Source organism: Rattus norvegicus, chromosome 17 (assembly GCF_036323735.1).
Source record: "Rattus norvegicus strain BN/NHsdMcwi chromosome 17, GRCr8, whole genome shotgun sequence".
Taxonomy (NCBI): Eukaryota; Metazoa; Chordata; class Mammalia; order Rodentia; family Muridae; genus Rattus; species Rattus norvegicus.
Window position 1 is genome coordinate 41,683,575 of NC_086035.1, and position 21,207 is coordinate 41,704,781.

General features: G+C 40.6%; 1 protein-coding gene across 11 annotated transcripts in view; it reads right to left on the minus strand.

The window, feature by feature from the left end:
• Positions 1-15,104: 15,104 nt before the first annotated feature.
• The window catches only part of Slc17a3 (solute carrier family 17 member 3), a 30,379-nt gene continuing 24,276 nt past the window's right edge, over positions 15,105-21,207 (minus strand). For 5 of the 11 annotated variants that reach the window (XM_063276118.1, XM_006253942.5, XM_063276120.1 and 2 more), the window contains 7 exons: positions 20,476-20,594; positions 20,189-20,350; positions 19,778-19,907; positions 19,536-19,683; positions 19,176-19,266; positions 18,226-18,362; positions 17,999-18,145 (listed from right to left, as the gene is read on the minus strand). In XM_063276118.1, coding sequence (XP_063132188.1) covers positions 18,228-18,362; positions 19,176-19,266; positions 19,536-19,683; positions 19,778-19,907; positions 20,189-20,350; positions 20,476-20,594 — 785 coding nt within the window. In that variant the 3' untranslated portion in view covers positions 17,999-18,145; positions 18,226-18,227. 11 annotated transcript variants of the gene reach the window in all.

Genomic DNA, 21,207 nt, shown 5'->3' on the forward strand with positions numbered 1-21,207 from the left:
AGCCTCTGGTGGAGGTACCTGTCTCTGACCAATTTCCTTGGGTGAGGCTTTGTTTTTTTGAGCACAGTTTCACAGTTTTCACCCTCTGGCTCTTTCTTAGGCACTGGCCCCGTACAGTGAAGGTGACAACTCATTGGGCAGCTTGTGCCTTCTCTGTTCAGTCTTCCCTGAGTCCTTGGGATGCTTCAGGACTTTGGGTTTGGGACCTCTCCCTAGTTCACCTATCAGAACTGCATCATTCGTCTCCTCAGTCCCTTTGGGATGTCTTTCTTTGGAGACCCTCCAACCCCCCCCCTTTCCAGTTGAATCTGACCTCAACTTGCTGCGGAGAGATCAGGAAATGTGAAAAAAAATCCCCTTTCCTTATTTATTTATTCCTTGCTCCCTTTTTGGGCCTGATCTCCCTCCCCACACTGCAAAAACTGTTATGTCTGTCGGTTTGTTCTTAAGTGCACCTTGTAATGATCAGGAGTGGAAAAACCAAAGAAGCAGACCAGTTAGTGGACTCATCTGTTCTTCCCTGCAACGTCTACTCGGAACCAAGCTGCTAATCTAGCACTGCCGAGGTGTGTTCATTTTTTTGTGAATTTGATGCCAAATTCTAGAGTCCAGTTCTTCAGCTGCTGCTTCTCTCTAGCCCTGTGTTCTCCATGGCTCTAGTTCTTTCAGCCTGCTGACCCACGTGGATGGCTTCCTTCCCTTCTCTCCCTCTTCTGGCTTTCTGCAGCCAGGCTTTGAGTCCACTACGGACTCACCCACAAAAGGCAGTCCTGCAGCCCGCTTGCACTCTCAGCTCTCTTTTGGCGCATACAGGATAACCCCCCTACACCCCTCTAACAATCACACACTCCCATCCCTACACCAGCACACGGTGTTCTGCTTTGCTCCCCCCAACTCCCCCCCCCCCACTCTCTCTTTCTCTCCCTGGACTCAGATTTTGGAACTTGATTTCGAATTCTCACAAATCCTTAATAACTACTACTGTCGAAACCAAATCTCCAAATACCTTTTATCTAAACTTGCTCTGCTCTACGTTCCCAAAGTCTCTTATTTCTAGGGTTCTATTTCCCTGCTCTTTTTTTTTTTTTTTGGTTCTTTTTTTTGGAGCTGGGGACCGAACCCAGGGCCTTGCGCTTCCTAGGTAAGCGCTCTACCACTGAGCTAAATCCCCAGTCCCTATTTCCCTGCTCTTAAAAAAAAATCTCTTATCTCTAGAATTTCTTTGCACTCTGCTCTCAAAAACAGATAGATTATGCTGTAAACTCTTATCTCAGGATTTGTAAATTTCTAGTTTGGTATGGCTAAAAAATCTGTATCATCAGTAACAAAATTTGGCTTTAAGCTTATAGGCTTATAATTAAAATCTGTGTGTGTGTGTGTGTGTGTGTGTGTGTGTGTGTGTGTGTATGTGTGTTTCAACTCTTGTTTAGGATATATATGTGTGTATGTAACTCAGATTCAATTATATATATATATACACATATATATATATATCTTGGATTCAACTTAATACACACATATATAAATGTGTGTATTCAAATTTAATAACATATAAATCATTTTTATATTTATATATAAATATATAGTATATGTTTCCTAGTATATATATATTCTTGATCCATATATATATGCCGTGTGACTTCACCATCTTAAGATGACCACCTGGTATAAAGCAAAAATTGTGAAACTTCTTAGCACTAATTAGCTCTTTATTATTGTATTCCCTTTTTTTTTTTTTTAACTTGAGTATTTCTTATATACATTTCGAGTGTTATTCCCTTTCCCGGTTTCCGGGCAAACATCCCCCTCCTCCCTCCCCTTCCTTATGGGTGTTCCCCTCCCAACCCTCCCCCCATTGCTGCCCTCCCCCCATAGACTAGTTCACTGGGGGTTCAGTCTTAGCAGGACCCAGGGCTTCCCCTTCCACTGGTGCTCTTACTAGGATATTCATTGCTACCTATGGGGTCAGAGTCCAGGGTCACTCCATGTATAGTCTTTAGGTAGTGGCTTAGTCCCTGGAAGCTCTGGTTGCTTGGCATTGTTGTACTTTTGGGGTCTCGAGCCCCTTCAAGCTCTTCCAGTTCATTCTCTGATTCCTTCAATAGAGGACCTATTCTCAGTTCAGTGGTTTGCTGCTGGCATTCGCCTCTGTATTTGCTGTAATCTGGCTGTGTCTCTCAGGAGCGATCTACATCCGGCTCCTGTCGGTCTGCACTTCTTTGCTTCATCCATCTTGTCTAATTGGGTGGCTGTATATGTATGGGCCACATGTGGGGCAGGCTCTGAATGGGTGTTCCTTAAGTCTCTGTTTTAATCTTTGCCTCTCCCTTCCCTGCCAAGGGTATTCTTTTTCCTCATTTAAAGAAGGAGTGAAGCATTCACATTTTGATCATCCGTCTTGAGTTTCGTTTGTTCTAGGCATCTAGGGTAATTCAAGCATTTGGGCTAATAGCCACTTATCAATGAGTGCATACCATGTATGTCTTTCTGTGATTGGGTTAGCTCACTCAGGATGATATTTTCCAGTTCCAACCATTTGCCTACGAATTTCATAAACTCGTTGTTTTTGATAGCTGAGTAATATTCCATTGTGTAGATGTACCACATTTTCTGTATCCATTCCTCTGTTGAAGGACATCTGGGTTCTTTCCATTTTCTGGCTATTATAAATAAGGCTGCGATGAACATAGTGGAGCACGTGTCTCTTTTATATGTTGAGGCATCTTTTGGGTATATGCCCAAGAGAGGTATAGCTGGATCCTCAGGCAGTTCAATGTCCAATTTTCTGAGGAACCTCCAGACTGATTTCCAGAATGGTTTTACCAGTCTGCAATCCCACCAACAATGGAGGAGTGTTCCTCTTTCTCCACATCCTCGCCAGCATCTGCTGTCACCTGAGTTTTTGATCTTAGCCAATCGCACTGGTGTGAGGTGAAATCTCAGGGTTGTTTTGATTTGCATTTCCCTTATGACTAAAGATGTTGAACATTTCTTTAGGTGTTTCTCAGCCATGCGGCATTCCTCAGCTGTGAATTCTTTGTTTAGCTCTGAACCCCATTTTTTAATAGGGTTATTTGTTTCCCTGCGGTCTAACTTCTTGAGTTCTTTGTATATTTTGGATATAAGGCCTGTTGTAGGATTGGTAAAGATCTTTTCCCAATCTGTTGGTTGCCGTTTTGTCCTAACCACAGTGTCCTTTGCCTTACAGAAGCTTTGCAGTTTTATGAGATCCCATTTGTCGATTCTTGATCTTAGAGCATAAGCCATTGGTGTTTTGTTCAGGAAATTTTTTCCAGTGCCCATGTGTTCCAGATGTTTCCCTAGTTTTTCTTCTATTAGTCTGAGTGTGTCTGGTTTGATGTGGAGGTCCTTGATCCACTTGGACTTAAGCTTTGTACAGGGTGATAAGCATGGATCGATCTGCATTCTTCTACATGTTGCTCTCCAGTTGAACCAGCACCATTTGCTGAAAATGCTATCTTTTTTCCATTGGATGGTTTTGGCTCCTTTGTCAAAAATCAAGTGCCCATAGGTGTGTGGGTTCATTTCTGGGTCTTCAATTCTATTCCATTGGTCTATCTGTCTGTCTCTGTACCAATACCATGCAGTTTTTATCACTATTGCTCTGTAATACTGCTTGAGTTCAGGGATAGTGATTCCCCCTGAAGTCCTTTTATTCTTGAGGATAGCTTTAGCTATCCTGGGTTTTTTGTTATTCCAGATGAATTTGCAAATTGTTCTGTCTAACTCTTTGAAGAATTGGATTGGTATTTTGATGGGGATTGCATTGAATCTGTAGATTGCTTTTGGTAAAATGGCCATTTTTACTATATTAATCCTGCCAATCCATGAGCATGGGAGATCTTTCCATCTTCTGAGGTCTTCTTCAATTTCTTTCCTCAGTGTCTTGAAGTTCTTATTGTACAGATCTTTTACTTGCTTGGTTAAAGTCACACCGAGGTACTTTATATTATTTGGGTCTATTATGAAGGGTGTCGTTTCCCTAATTTCTTTCTCGGCTTGTTTCTCTTTTGTATAGAGGAAGGTAACTGATTTATTTGAGTTAATTTTATACCCAGCCACTTTGCTGAAGTTGTTTATCAGCTTTAGTAGTTCTCTGGTGGAACTTTTGGGATCACTTAAATATACTATCATGTCATCTGCAAATAGTGATATTTTGACCTCTTCTTTTCCGATCTGTATCCCTTTGATCTCCTTTTGTTGTCTGATTGCTCTGGCTAGAACTTCAAGAACTATATTGAATAAGTAGGGAGAGAGTGGGCAGCCTTGTCTAGTCCCTGATTTTAGTGGGATTGCTTCAAGTTTCTCTCCATTTAGTTTAATGTTAGCAACTGGTTTGCTGTATATGGCTTTTACTATGTTTAGGTATGGGCCTTGAATTCCTATTCTTTCCAGGACTTTTATCATGAAGGGGTGTTGAATTTTGTCAAATGCTTTCTCAGCATCTAATGAAATGATCATGTGGTTCTGTTCTTTCAGTTTGTTTATATAATGGATCACGTTGATGGTTTTCCGTATATTAAACCATCCCTGCATGCCTGGGATGAAGCCTACTTGATCATGGTGGATGATTGTTTTGATGTGCTCTTGAATTCGGTTTGCCAGAATTTTATTGAGAATTTTTGCGTCGATATTCATAAGGGAAATTGGTCTGAAGTTCTCTTTCTTTGTTGTGTCTTTGTGTGGTTTAGGTATAAGAGTAATTGTGGCTTTGTAGAAGGAATTCGGTAGGGCTCCATCTGTTTCAATTTTGTGGAATAGTTTGGATAATATTGGTATGAGGTCTTCTATGAAGGTTTGATAGAATTCTGCACTAAACCCGTCTGGACCTGGGCTCTTTTTGGTTGGGAGACCTTTAATGACTGCTTCTATTTCGTTAGGAGTTATGGGGTTGTTTAACTGGTTTATCTGTTCCTGATTTAACTTCGGTACCTGGTATCTGTCTAGGAAATTGTCCATTTCCTGAAGATTTTCAAATTTTGTTGAATATAGGCTTTTATAGTAAGATCTGATGATTTTTTGAATTTCCTCTGAATCTGTAGTTATGTCTCCCTTTTCATTTCTGATTTTGTTAATTTGGACACACTCTCTGTGTCCTCTCGTTAGTCTGGCTAAGGGTTTATCTATCTTGTTGATTTTCTCAAAGAACCAACTTTTGGTTCTGTTGATTCTTTCTATGGTCCTTTTTGTTTCTACTTGGTTGATTTCAGCTCTGAGTTTGATTATTTCCTGCCTTCTACTCCTCCTGGGTGTATTTGCTTCTTTTTGTTCTAGAGCTTTTAGGTGTGCTGTCAAGCTGCTGACATATGCTCTTTCCTGTTTCTTTCTGCAGGCACTCAGCGCTATGAGTTTTCCTCTTAGCACAGCTTTCATTGTGTCCCATAAGTTTGAGTATGTTGTATCTTCATTTTCATTAAATTCTAAAAAGTTTTTAATTTCTTTCTTTATTTCTTCCTTGACCAGGTTATCATTGAGTAGAGCATTGTTCAATTTCCACGTATATGTGGGCATTCTTCCCTTATTGTTATTGAAGACCAGTTTTAGGCCGTGGTGGTCCGATAGCACGCATGGGATTATTTCTATCTTTCTGTACCTGTTGAGGCCCGTTTTTTGACCAATTATATGGTCAATTTTGGAGAAAGTACCATGAGGAGCTGAGAAGAAGGTATATCCTTTTGCTTTAGGATAGAATGTTCTATAAATATCCGTTGAGTCCATTTGGCTCATGACTTCTCTTAGTCTGTCGACATCACTGTTTAATTTCTGTTTCCATGATCTGTCCATTGATGAGAGTGGGGTGTTGAAATCTCCCACTATTATTGTGTGAGGTGCAATGTGTGTTTTGAGCTTTAGTAAGGTTTCTTTTACGTATGTAGGTGCCCTTGTATTTGGGGCATAGATATTTAGGATTGAGAGTTCATCTTGGTGGATTTTTCCTTTGATGAATATGAAGTGTCCTTCCTTATCTTTTTTGATGACTTTTAGTTGGAAATTGATTTTATTTGATATTAGAATGGCTACTCCAGCTTGCTTCTTCTGACCATTTGCTTGGAAAGTTGTTTTCCAGCCTTTCACTCTGAGGTAGTGTCTGTCTTTGTCTCTGAGGTGTGTTTCCTGTAGGCAGCAGAATGCAGGGTCCTCGTTGCGTATCCAGTTTGTTAATCTATGTCTTTTTATTGGGGAGTTGAGGCCATTGATATTGAGAGATATTAAGGAATAGTGATTATTGTTTCCCTTTATATTCATATTTGGATGTGAGGTTATGTTTGTGTGCTTTCATTCTCTTTGTTTTGTTGCCAAGACGATTAGTTTCTTGCTTCTTCTAGGGTATAGCTTGCCTCCTTATGTTGGGCTTTACCATTTATTATCCTTTGTAGTGCTGGATTTGTAGAAAGATATTGTGTAAATTTGCTTTTGTCATGGAATATCTTGGTTTCTCCATCAATGTTAATTGAGAGTTTTGCTGGATACAGTAACCTGGGCTGGCATTTGTGTTCTCTTAGGGTCTGTATGACATCAGTCCAGGATCTTCTGGCCTTCATAGTTTCTGGCGAGAAGTCTGGTGTGATTCTGATAGGTCTGCCTTTATATGTTACTTGACCTTTTTCCCTTACTGCTTTTAATATTCTTTCTTTATTTTGTGCGTTTGGTGTTTTGACAATTATGTGACGGGAGGTGTTTCTTTTCTGGTCCAATCTATTTGGAGTTCTGTAGGCTTCTTGTATGCCTATGGGTATCTCTTTTTTTAGGTTAGGGAAGTTTTCTTCTATGATTTTGTTGAAGATATTTACTGGTCCTTTGAGCTGGGAGTCTTCACTCTCTTCTATACCTATTATCCTTAGGTTTGATCTTCTCATTGAGTCCTGGATTTCCTGTATGTTTTGGACCAGTAGCTTTTTCCGCTTTACATTATCTTTGACAGTTGAGTCAATGATTTCTATGGAATCTTCTGCTCCTGAGATTCTCTCTTCCATCTCTTGTATTCTGTTGGTGAAGCTTGTATCTACAACTCCTTGTCTCTTCTTTTGGTTTTCTATATCCAGGGTTGTTTCCATGTGTTCTTTCTTGATTGCTTCTATTTCCATTTTTAATTCCTTCAACTGTTTGATTGTGTTTTCCTGGAATTCTTTCAGGGATTTTTGCGATTCCTCACTGTAGGCTTCTACTTGTTTATTAATGTTTTCCTGTGTTTCCCTAAGTGTGTTCATGTCTTTCTTGAAGTCCTCCAGCATCATGATCAAATATGATTTTGAAACTAGATCTTTCTTTTCTGGTGTGTTTGGATATTCCATGTTTGTTTTGGTGGGAGAATTGGGCTCCGATGATGGCATGTAGTCTTGGTTTCTGTTGCTTGGGTTCCTGCGCTTGCCTCTCGCCATCAGATTATCTCTAGTGTTACTTTGTTCTGCTATTTCTGACAGTGGCTAGACTGTCCTATAAGCCTGTGTGTCAGGAGTGCTGTAGACCTGTTTTCCTGTTTTCTTTCAGTCAGTTATGGGGACAGAGTGTTCTGCTTTCGGGCGTGTAGTTTTTCCTCTCTACAGGTCTTCAGCTGTTCCTGTGGGCCTGTGTCTTGAGTTCACCAGGCAGCTTTCTTGCAGCAGAAAATTTGGTCTTACCTGTGGTCCCGAGGCTCAAGTTCGCTCGTGGGGTGCTGCCCAGGGGCTCTCTGCAGCGGCAGCAACCAGGAAGACCTGTGCTGCCCCTTCCGGGAGCTTCAGTGCACCAGGGTTCCAGACGGTCTTTGGCTTTTTCCTCTGGCGTCAGAGATGTGTGTGCAGGGAGCAGTCTCTTCTAGTTTCCCAGGCTTGTCTGCCTCTCTGAAGGTTTAGCTCTCCCTCCCACGGGATTTGGGTGCAGAGAACTGTTTATCCGGTCTGTTTCTTTCAGGTTCCGGCGGTGTCTCAGGCACAGGTGTCCTGCCGCTCCTGGGCCCTCCCCCACGGGAGCCCAGAGGCCTTATACAGTTTCCTCTTATGCCAGGGATGTGGGCAGGGGTGAGCAGTGTTGGTGGTCTCTTCCGCTCTGCAGCCTCAGGAGTGCCCACCTGACCAGGCGGTTGGGTCTCTCTCTCACCGGGTCTGGGACTGTATTTCCTTTTAGACTAAGGAAGCAATAAGAAGTCTCAAGGATTGGCATGGACTTTTGTGTGATAATAGAAATTCAGAGTTATATTTGCTACACCATATTGTATATGTGTATATGTATATGATGTATATACTGTATATGATGATGACATTTTAAGACTATAAAGGTCTATTCAGATTAACAAAAGCGAATTTAAGATTTATGTCTAACTACTTATCTCTTTGGTAACTATGTGACACTAAGCTGCTGGAAAAGTTAGATAAGTAATAACATATGTTATTGATTGATAAATAAATATACTTGCTAATCGTGATCTACAAACTCCTAAGGTCTACTCAGGTTCACAGCAATATTTGTTTAGCTTCTTTGCCTTTTAAGTTTTGGCTACTTGGATAAACGAAGCCACATTAACTACGATGGATATAACGGTACACCATAAAATGATTGGTAAAGTTGTGAGTCTCTCTATGGCCTTGTTTTTAATATTAGAAGAGTTTCGATTCAGAATCATTATTTTAACAGCTAAACCAAATAGGGGTGCAATGTAGAGTTCTAGTCTTATGAAAAGTATTAATTTACTGTAAACTGTTAAGGATAATTAAGATAATAAATAGCCAGTCATTTTATAAATGACCACATTCTTTATTGTGTTCAGAACTAAACTTGTAGTCCTGCTAAGTACTATCATAATTAATTATAGTAACACGGTTTATTTAGCCTCCTGCATATGCTTTCAAAGTTAACTAACTTTGAATCAAGTAACTAGAAGCAAGCAAAGGTTGTCTATTCTGATATACTTACTAGATAGATGATCCTCAAATGCTTCAGAGATCTGCAAAATATGACATTTAAATTTTTTAATAAAACAATAAGCTTTCTGTGATAGCTTCTGGCAGCATCCTGATCTCCTCCAAAGAAGATAATGGGCACAGAAGAGCCCCTCCCCAACCTGGAGCTTGATTTAAATGTGGCAAAGATGGCCATTGGATAGAAATTTGCTCTTTACCTAGTCTGCTAACAGCATGCTGTACAAGCTATACAAAGCAGGACACTGGGGAATTGATTGTCCCACTTTACCTAGACAAGATAGAACAGTCCCCTTAAGTTTCTACAGGAAAGTGTTGGATCTTCTGGCCTGGCATCTAAAGACTGATTCTGCCTTGGGATCTCTGTTCCCAGTGGCCACAGAGGAGCCTAGGGTGATTGTCCAGGTATCTAGTTTGGTGTCATTATGCAGGTGAAGGCAGGTACAGGATAAAACAAGGCCTGTCATTGGATGAGGAGGAAGGATAGGCAGGAGAAAAGTTTGAGGGAACAGGAGGAGACTGGAACGGGAAGGGAGAGGAAGCCGCGGGGAGAACATGGAGGCTGATGTTAAGATTCCTCTCTGCGAAAGAACTGGAAGAGCTTGAAGGGGCTTGAGACCCCATATGAACAACAATGCCAAGCAACCAGAGCTTCCAGGGACTAAGCCACTACCTAAAGACTATACATGGACTGACCCTGGACTCTGACCTCATAGGTAGCAATGAATATCCTAGTAAGAGCACCAGTGGAAGGGGAAGCCCTGGGTCCTGCTAAGACTGAACCCCCAGTGAACTAGACTGGTGGGGGGAGGGCGGCAATGGGGGGAGGGTTGGGAGGGGAACACCCATAAGGAAGGGGAGGGGGGAGGGGGATGTTTGCCCGGAAACCGGGAAAGGGAATAACACTCGAAATGTATATAAGAAATACTCAAGTTAATAATAAAAAAAAAAAGATTCCTCTCTGCACATTTACAGGTTGTTATGAATATTCTTAAGGGATGGATGTGTACAGGGCTTTGTATTTCTAGATGAGCAAATTATATCTTATCATTTGGATCAGTGGTTATTTTGTTGTGTGTTCTTTGATGTGACAATTTAATTGAGTTCAAGAGAGTGTGCGGTGGCTGGACGCACTAGGCAACCGTGGAATTGGGATGTGTTTATCTTGCATGGTAGCAACCTGCCCTGGGAACTAGATGGGTAGAGAGATTGTTGCCAGGTTCAGAGAGTAGCCATCGCTACTATACTATATGGGATGGAGCCTAGCAGGTGAGACATTTTGATGATTGAGATGACAAGATTTCACAGATGCAATGTGGCACTATACTGCTGGCTAGTATAGTGCGGGATAAAAGAAAACTTTTTTTAAAATTTTACCTCAACAAAGACTTTTGTCATTTTTAATAGTGTTGGAAACTGGTCTGTACTTCTGGTTTACTGAGGGGAAATTCCTTCTCCGGTCTCTGATGGGGATGATGACTAGACTAGTGATAGCTTTGTCAGTGTAACAGCAGCAGCCAAGGCTTCAGCTGCCTTCTCCATTCTCTTCATGTGTAACAATCAGGCCTCAGGCCTTACTCTCCTAGAGCTGCTTTCTCTGTCTAAATACAGTTTACCATGTTACCAGACTCAGAAAAGAGATAAACTCACAAAACAGATTTCAATGTAACTTTTTACTGTTTCTTCATTTAAAGGAACCCACTTTACAGTGGTTGCTCCTAGTAATCGACCGCCTGTGGCTCATAATTAATAACTGGATAGGGGAGAGTGTAAAGTTTATGTTAGTTTTAAGCATACAAAAGTTTAAGTTGTGAGGAACTAAAAAAATGTTTGGGGGTATAAGAAGGGGTTTTCAGATATGTAAATGCAAGTTAAAATGTATGGCAAGTTATAAAGGTCAGAGGACAAAAATAATGTGTTGTGATAAGAAAGTGATTAAAGGTATATAAAAAGAATGAAAAATGCTTCAGATTTCTTTCCCTCAATAAACTACTGTTATATTAAACCTTCAAAAGTTCAGAGTTTTAACATTCGTCAATGGAGTTCTGATAAGCTATTAGTCTGATAGTGACAAGCTTTATTTTTATTAGATTGCTGTCTAAGTATAGACTTAAAGGAACTTCTCATTGTGTAAAAGTAAAACCACCTGTCTAATTTGTATCTTCTGCATAAAGGGAAGAAGATCCACTTTTATTTTCTGTATTCATACTGAAAATCAAGATAAAGCAAGGTCTTGCCCTTCTGCTCCCTCGAAGGCTTCTGTCTTCCCTGAGCTCACCTTAAAATGTCTTCATGTTTTTAACCCAAATGTTTCTCAAGCTTCTACTATGACATTGTGGGTTTCAGTACAGATTACAAACAACAGAAATGCTGACATTACCATTAAACTTATCTCTTATAAACTTAAAAAAATTCTTGTAAGCTTCAGTGAATCGACTTGAACCCACCTCTCATGAGTAAGATGGACTTCAGATAAGTTCCCTTGTCAATCAACAGACGAAGGCTCTCCATCTATTACCTATTTCTGAGGGTGGAACATCTCACCTTTCCCTGGTTTTGGACCTCCCCTTCCCCAATTACAAGGATTATGGCCCTAAAAGTTTCAAATGCATACATAAGAAAAAGCTTTCCCCCTAAATTCCTTAAATTTATCTTCTGCTTCTAATGTAGGGTGTGTGTGTGTGTGTGTGTGTGTGTGTGTGTGTGTGTGTGTGTGTGTGTTCCAGCATCCTGGACAGCTTCAAAGCAACTAGCCTCAGCTTCTCCACCCTCTTATACTTTCCTAGCTCCAGAAGGTCCCAGAGAGCCTACACAGTTAGAGAAACAGCCAGGTCTCCCAGGACTTGGCTAGTGTCCTAGTTTTCTTGGATCTCAAAAGATGCCTTGCCTCCAGTCAGCAGGAAGCAGACTAAAGAGCACTGCACCCTCCCTCATTCCTGCCTCCTCACCAGCCCTTCCTATGCACTCAACTTTTGTAATATGAAAGGGAGGAATGTTGTGATTTTGTCACAACCTGCCTTTAGGGACTCAGCTCCAGCAGCTTACATCATCACCTGCTGTCAGGGCCACATATTAAATACAAAAACATAAACAATAAAAATGTATGCATATTTTTGCCTCTACAGATAAGGGGCTTACAGAGTAGCCCTAATTATCTAATGTCTCATTAGGAGAACCTTCAGGGCTGATGAGAAGGTTCCAAGTTTGTTATCAATAATAAAGTGAGCCCATCTAAGTAATAAAACTGTATTGATTCAAAAATTCATTACGTAAGTAAAAGAAAAGGCATATGAAAGCACTGGGCTGTTTGATGTCATATTTAACAAGCTACTGACTCCCTGGTTCAATGAAGCAGCTGATGTTCTAGAGAGTTCTCACAGTGCTCATTAGATATCTCCCTCTAATTCTACTCAGACTGTATTTCACTTTTGAAAACAATTCCGCATAAATGTGGGCACCGGCAGGCAATTATAACACAAATAAGTGGTGTAACTGTGAAGTGAACGATAGTCCTCTGTGGGAAGGAAGGACCTATAAAAGCCAAACCCCCAAAAAGATGTGGTGGTTTAAATGAGAACTGTCTTCACAGCCTCACATACTTGTAGACAACTGGGCAGTAGAGCTTTTAAGGATTAGGAGGATTGGGAGATGTGACCTTGTCTGAGGAACTATGTCACTGGGAGTAGGCAGAATATTCAAAAGTCCATACTAGGCCCAGACTGTCTGTCTCTCTGTCTCCATTTGTTCCTTCTGCTTCCCCTTCCTCTCCCCTTCTCGTTCTCCTTCTCTCTTTTCTTTCTTCTCCCAGACTTTCCTGCAGATCAGGATGTAATTTATCAGATGATGCTGCAGCTTCAGAAAACTGCCAGCTTCCTACTATGATGATGAACTCTACGAAAGTCGCCTTGGTCATACTGTCTCCTCACAGCAATAGAATAGTGACTAAGACAGGCACAAAGAATTTCTTTAAGTGGAGTGTCAGATTGCAGTTCAGTTTGGGATAAATCATGTTCCATTTTAAAACTTCTAGGCAACATATTTATGTCAACTAAAAATAGAATTGCAAATATACCAAAATATCAGTTATTTTTCCAAGAATTGTGAAATCTGTTTTCATTTAAATGAGCCAATAAGGCTTTTTAACAAATGCTACATCTTTTTATCAGCAAATTCTGGTACAAATTTCTGTTTTGATACCATAAATGAATAGATAACATGGAGAAAATCATAATCTCTTAACCAGTGTCTTTGAGTTAGCTATCTTACATCCAAATAGAAAACAATGGCATTACCATAGTCAACACACTGACATTTCTAAGTAATTCTTGGACTTAATGATGATATGGCCCTTAGGAAAGTCAGATTTGGTTATAGTTTGCCTGATGTTATCCATTTTTAATGCTTTTGTGTATAAATTACCTTGATAATATCTCATTAAGCATGAGATTGGGACACCAATCTCTTTATCTTCTATTAATTTGAAAAGTCCCCTTTGTTTACCTATTGTTAAGGTCTCATCCAAGTCTTTAATCCCAGCACTCAGCATGCAGAAGTAAATGGATCTCTGGAAATTCAGGTCAGGCTGGTCTATAAAATGACTTCTAGGCCAACTAGGGCTACACAGTGAGCTACTCAAAAACAGACAGTAACAACAAAAAAGACAAAACAAACAAGCAAACCTGGCACCAGATATATTGATAGTGGACAAAGAAAATTAATTTTAGCATATCCTTTTGTTGCTTGGTATAAATCCTTTGATTTAGATGTGTTTCCATAATCATATTTCTTATTGATATCTTTAATAAAAGTGACAAGTTAAGGTGTTATTGTATCATTAGCACTGACATGTATTGCCAAAGCATAAGAGTGAGAAGCTACACTCTATAAATGCCATTTAGTAGATTTCATCAGACAAGACCTTGGAAATCCTCCCTCTTTCTCAGTGTGGGTTATGTCTGCCCGAATGTTGCTTACAGACCATCACTTACATTGTTTCATAATGTCACTATTGATAACTGATTCTGGTATTGTTGCTGTTCAATATACTACCATATAGCTAGCTTTGACAATAGAACCTGCTTATATTATAATACTTTTTCGTTGAGAAGACAGACTCTTGTTCAGCTCTGCTCATTTGTTCTTACAATCCTTGATAAGAACCAGATTTGGCAGCATGTTTTTATGTGCAATGCATTTTCAAATTGCCATCTTTGAAAACTTAGGGAAAGCCCTTGCAATTTAAGCAGACTAGCTATGTGTTTTAACAGTTTAACTAGAGAGATTATTTGCCTCAACAGAAATGTGTTCACTTTCATTGAATGGTCTTCTTTCACTGATGTTTCTTTGAGGCTGGGAGTTGGGTTTCTGTTTCCTTTTGAAACTTTGTAGAAGCCATGTTGGAATTGAAGAATAGGTATGAGGCTATATGTGCTTTTATTATAAAAATGAATTGGCAGGGAAAAAGAAAGCAAGGATTGGGTCCTTCACAAATTCCAACTGCTGAAGCAATTTTTAGTAGAGGGTGGCTTGTGAAGTCTGGCAGCCAGAACATAAGGTGCTGGGTGAGGTATAGATATAACCTCAGTATGTGACTAGGGATTTTTACCTGTCTTCTAAATAATGCTGAGCTCCACCAAGTTCAAGTAGTGAGTTAAGATGTCCGGGTCCTTGGGGAAGGACACATGGGCTCGCATGGCAGAACTTGAAATGTGTCAAAGGTGAATTCATGTGAAGGCCAGAAAGAGAGAGACTACCACCCTTGGTTATGCCCATCCTCAGGGGTGAGAGGTGTTTGAGAGAACTCTCTTGTGAGATTCAGGTGATATTTTGATGACTCACCTACGCATAGAATGTCTTCTCCCCAGGGTCTTCATCAACCATGGTGAAATAGAGGCTACCCTGTGTGCCAGAGAGACAGCTAGCTGGGGGTCTTTGGTCTGCAATAGCTCCTGAGCTAGTGAGGCAAATTTTCATTTACCAAGACCCAGCAGCATAAGATGATGCATTGCTTAGTGCAATACCTGCAACTTCTTTAGAGATTAATAGAAATATTAACCAAGATTAATAGTATGTTTATTCTGTGCAATGAAATTTTAGCTATGATTAATTTTTTGCCTCTAATGTATTACTTTGAGGTGGCTATTCAACTTCAGAGTTATAAGAAAAATTGAAATAATAAATGCTAGTCTATGGGGTTGTCATAAAGATTTAATAAAAGAACAGGTACAGTTTGTTGACTTTTGGCAAGTGTTTCTGATCCAAGTAGAACACACCTTCATGGATGGTGTGTGGTAGAAGCTTCAAGCAGTCTCTTGGGTTAGACTGCTCAGGACTGAACCCCACCCTTGTTGCTCATAGCTTGGCCTTTGCCATGCTACTAAGCCATTTTTGGACTGTTTAGTGATGTTAATTATTTTTATTACTCAGGAACAATCAGTTTTCTCCTTGGTCATTGTCCTGGTTGATTTATTGTGTCAAGGTGACACAGGCTAGAGGTGTCTGGAAAGAAGGACTCCAGATGAGAAAAGCTTCCATCAGATTGCCTATAGACAAGTCTTATATAGTATTTTCTTGGTTAATGATGGATGTTGGAAGACCTGGATCACTTGGGGTGGTGCCAACCTTGGGCAGGTAGGTGGTGCTGAGTTGTATAAGAAAGCAGCATGAGCAACCCATGGAGAACAAGCCTGTAAGCAGCACTCCCCATGGCCTCTGCTTCAGTTTCTGCCTGGAGTTCCTGCACTGTCTTCTCTTGGTGATGAACTGTGGCCTGAGAGTTGTAGGGTGAAATAAATTCTTTTTGTCCCACAATGCTTTGGCCATGATGTTTTATCACAGCTGTATGACAGTCATTCTCTTCTGTAGTTGCACTGAAGTCCAGGATTAAAGCACCTGTAATAGACATCTTTATGACAAAAGAGCCAAACTATAGTTTGCAGGATAAATTTCCTGCTCCCAAGTGAGGATAATTATCAGTTACCCAGGTGGTGAGCAGGTATCATCACTCCATGGAACTCAGATTTCTCCCCTCAAGTGGTGACAGCAATGACAACTTCTCCAGAACTCCATACAAGGACAAGCACTGACATGATGACCAATAGACCACTGGCACTTTGAAGACAGACTTAGGGACACTGCTTCCCAATGTAGCCATGTCTAGTTAATCTTCTTTCATTGTCCTGTACCACTACTCAGTAATCTCTTTGGAAGGCATGTGGGACAAATGGTGGAGTCTCATCCTTGGATACTCCTGGAAACCAGGACTTTTACCCTAAAACTCTCTAACCTGAGAAGGCAAAATCCAAGCCAAAAGATTCCTGAAGCTACAAAGAAACTAAAATACAAGTAGAGAACAGATCCTCTTTCACATTCCTTACAGAGAAAGAGCCCTGTCAATCACTCTAATTTCTGAACTAAGGCAGTAGTTGAGGCAGTAGTTGCTATTGTTAAAGTTGCCTGGTTGTAGCAGTTTGTCAAAGCAGAAAACTGATACCCGTGGCTACTCAACCTTCCCAACATCACTGCTAACTCAGCACAGCCCAGTCAGCTCATTATCTTTCCTCTGAACAGAGATCATCTTTTTCTGTCTCTGTCTAGTATTCTATCTTGTCTCACCTTCTGTCTGTTTCCTCTACCATCCATCCAGTTAAATGGTAGGATCTTCAAATCCTTTCACACAAATATTTTCCACCCCTCTTCTCTTCATTTCCTGCCTTATTCCAGCCCCTAAAACTGCTGTTTTAAAGACCAGTATACAGATGCTCACTTGACGTGTCATCCTAACTCTGAAATTATAGGAGAATGCACCATCTAGAAAGACTTGCCTATGTAGCTATTGCTATGAGCCCCACTTCACTGCTCATATAATGTTCTCAAGCTCTCTCCCATGACACAGGAGCACTTCATGTTTTACCCACTCATCTTCCTTTAATTTTGAACTTTGTATTTTTCTATGAATATGCAGACAGGGGACTCCCTTTAGAATTCATCCTGTTTCTTGCTTTTGTAGAAGTAGGGCAACCCATTTAGTATGTACCCCTGGAATTGCTTCACAGACAAAACCTCCCCAGTGTTTTTCAGCATGGGATTGCAAATCTTCATCTCTGTCCCATGCATGTCCCTTTGCTGCTGTGCCCTATTCTGCATAATAGAAGAAAAACTGTATTTAATTTACTCTAGTCTCCCAACAGACAGAGCAGAACTCATGTCAAGATCACAGTCATTGCTGTAAACACATGGTTCATGGTTGGCCTCTCTAATCTTGGCCTGATCTGTATTTTGCTACCTCTGTAGGATATGATTTGAGGAGAGTAATCTCTGTCTTAGACAGTACAGATCAGCATGGGGAACAGTTCTCAATGCTGTCCTGGTTCTCTGAATTTGGTCTGACCATAGACACCTACAAATCATTACTTTACAAAAACACTAAGTCAGTTTTACTTTTGATCCTTATGAGTGATTTAACCATAAATTAGGCATATCTCACAGAAGAGAGATAACAGCCACACTGGGCTGTTTCAGGACAGAGAAAAGAGATAATTTTCACAGGATCAGGCAGAGGGTGAGAAAACCACAACAGGTTCTAGAGAGTAGCAGAGATGGCACAAACAAAGACAAAAATAACAAACAGACAAAGGGAAGAAGTAACCAGAACACATAGGGGGTTGTCGGTTAGGGTTGGGGACTGCAGTGATCCTCTGTGCTAAGTTCTTCAGACTACATTTTCCTTTCTCCATCAAGAGTCTGGCTGAAGCCAGTAGATAAGGGAGTATGGGTACAGGCCACACAACTCACTGTCCAGTAGCCTGAGCACAGTGAAGAAGAATGGAACATATGTGAAATGTGTCAGTGCCAATCCAGGAAGTAGAAATTGCAGGCTAGGAGTGAAAGCCAGTCAAAGAGTGCTTGTTCTGTACCACAGGCATAAAGAGTAAGGCTATTCAACTTGACAAATAGAAAATAAACAATTGCTCCAGTAAGATTAGCACTCTGGATCAAGGGTTCATAAACTTTGGTCCTTAAGAAACTGAAACTACCATGTCAGCACCAATTTCTCGATTCAAAGATGACAACCTGGTCCCTCCTCATTTTACTTAATGTTTTATTCATCTCATGTTTTCTCCAAAAGAACTCTAGATGGAAGGGGGAAAATATATGATGTCATTTTTCATGAATGTCTTCCCACATAGGAGCCAGTATATGTGATGACTTCTTTACCGAAAGTGGGACAGCTGAGGAAGGAAAGTGACGAGAAATTAACAATTGGAAGTCCTGCTTCGGTGACTGTAACTCTACTAAAAATCATTGTTACCTTCACAAACGGGTGAGCTTCCTCTCTCTAGCCCATTCTTGGATATCTGCTTTCGCAAACACGAGGTAGATGATTAAGCCAAATAGGTTAATCGCAAATAGAACAAAAAAGAAATTCCTCCACCCGAATTCAGAGTCCTGGGAACACAAGACCCAAAATGGGTATTACTTCTCTCATCTCTTTTCCTATGAATCACTAATTCAGAGGACACTTTCCAGAAGGTTTCCTTGATGAAGTTAATTTCTTAGAAAGTGTCTTGATATTTAGAGAGAACTCCAAAATATGCTCAAAATGTTCTAAATAGGAGAGATTTGAAGACCCTCACGACTGACCTATAGAGCTATGTTTGTCTTTATCATCAAAGTGTCACATATTCTCTGTTGGCCAACTTTGCTACAACCGCTATGCTAAAACTGGCTCTAAGATTCTTCCATCCATGCTGTGATGTAGTGAAAAGACACCCGGGGCTTCAGAGCTATGTCCTCTGAGCAGAAAAGCTCATTCTACCAGATTTTCAGTTTAAGTATTAGGAGATAAGGGTGATAGTATTAATTTCCAAACTGATGAGAGAAGGAAAAGCCAAGCAGGATTGTGGGTGTATAAAATACCTGTTGTGATGCCAACGTGCATCAGGCACTTAACCATGTTTGCTCTCCAATTCTTCTCTCTGTGTGCTCACTTTCACAAATGAAAGTTCAGCCTCAGATGACTTAGCAGGAAACATTCTCCTGAGATTTCCATGGCATTGTTGGCCATTTCAAGCGGCCGATTCTAAGTGATTCACTGATTAGTTCCAGAGTGACCTCAACTCTGGTTCATTCTGCTCTACACTTCATGGTCACCCCCAAAGTCAACACTCTTTCCCATCCCTTGAATACACTCGTTAGCTATTGCTTTTACAAATACATGTGGGAGAGCATTTTAAAAGTCTGTCTTAGAATGGAAACTACCTGATTGAGGAAAAAGCCAGCAACAATGGGTACCATTACAGCAGATGAATGTGCGAGCCCTCTTGATGTTCCCATGAGAAGGCTGGCATACCTGTGAGTGACAGCAACATCTCAAGTTAAATCCAGACACACCTGACCATGTCTTTCAGCCCTGCTTTATGTGTGAATTCATCAAAAGGACTTGGGTCATGCATAGTCAATAGGAAGCAGTTTGACAAGTCCATATTTCACCAATACACTCTAAGTCCAGCCATGGTCCATAGTTAGGATTTATTGTCTTCCAAATGCTGAGGCTCCCAAACACTACAGACCATTTTCCCCCAGAAAATGTGAAACTAAGAGTAGATACAAGAGTCTTACCTTGGAGCAATATCTAATGCATTAATATAGACTCCTGACTGACATAGAGGGCTTAGTCCACAGGAAAGGGTCAGAAATGTAGTTGTTGCAATATAGCTGGATTGGACATAGGGCAGAGCCACAACAAGGGCAGCAGGGGGAGTATTTCCTAGGAAATGTGGAACAGACAAATGCAAGAGTGAGATGCATTCTTTGACCATTGAATGCTTAAATCATTTCAAATACCACACCCCCATTCTTACCTAAGATTGTGATGATTTTTCTCACAGTTATGAGCCTAAAATTCTTGCTTAGTAGGAAATCTGCCAGCAGGCCTCCCAGGATACCAATGACCCAGGCAACAAAAAAGGGAAGAGAAGACAGGAGCCCATTCTGAGGTGAGAAGACTGGGTGAATGGCCATAATTAAGGGATGAAGAAAACTTGTTGGTAATCCCCTAATCATCCTGACATGCCGGAACCACTTTTTCCCCTTGGAATCCTGGCAACCTCTTAAGTCATACTCCCAGCAAGGTTACTGTCTATCATTAGCTTTAAATATCAAATTATTTGGGGTAATAAGACTTAATGTCCCACAGATAGAATTTTTGTGACAGATGAGTAACTGAGGGGGTCATGCAAACATGGAGAAGGAATGGAGTAAAATTTACTCACATCTCTGATGTTAACTTTGAACACAGAACTGATGTAGGTTGGAGTATATATTATAAGGGTGTTAACAAGCCACTGATGGGTCATACTGCAAAGACACATGGACCAGAGAGGCAGAGATTTGAGCATAGCTTTGATGGGAAGTGGTTGCTCTTCTGAGTTGAACTGAAAATAAATGCATTGGTCTGAGTAGTAATACCAACATGAGGCTCAGAGTCTGAACCACCATTAGGAACCCAGATGTGAATGTAAGGTTTCTGCAGAGGCTGGAGTATATGGAGTATATGTACCTGTTGGTCCAGGGAGGATAAAATATACTCCTTTTCTGGGCTACTTATCCATGGGTGAGAGACAGGGTCATCATAAACCAGAATGAGCCAGAGAAGGCAGCAGACCACACCAATACTTCCTGCAAGCAGAGAGGAGTTCATCAAGGAGCCCATTTCTATAATTCCTAAGGTGGACTTTAAATTATGCAACAATGTTAAGTTTGTTTAAATGTTGCAAAGATAGCCCAGAGTTTCCACATACTTCCTGTCGTGATTCCACATGTTGCCGTCACAGTACATCTGCCAACACTTCCTTGATTCATTACTACTAAATCCCCGCACTGTCTTGTTTTTAATCGGTGTAATAGTCACTGTATACAATGTTGGTTTGTAATAATTTCTTTTAAATGTATCACATGTTTTGATCATGTCAGTTTCTTCTTATCCTTCCTCAGTCATTCCTGTCCCTTTCCTTCCCTCCAGCTACTAATCTCCTCCCTTAGCTGCCTATCTGCTTTTATGTGCATATATGTATGTTGTGACTCATATATAGACATATATGTATGTGTATGTTCAAGACCAATATGTGCTTGTATGTATATGGATCTTATGACCTATGAATGCATATGTATGCTATGACCCAAGTAAATTTGCATGTATATGTTTGTTATGGCCCAAGCATGTATGTATGTATACATGCATGCATGTACATGTATGTTATGACCCAAGCATGTATGTATGCATGTATGTATA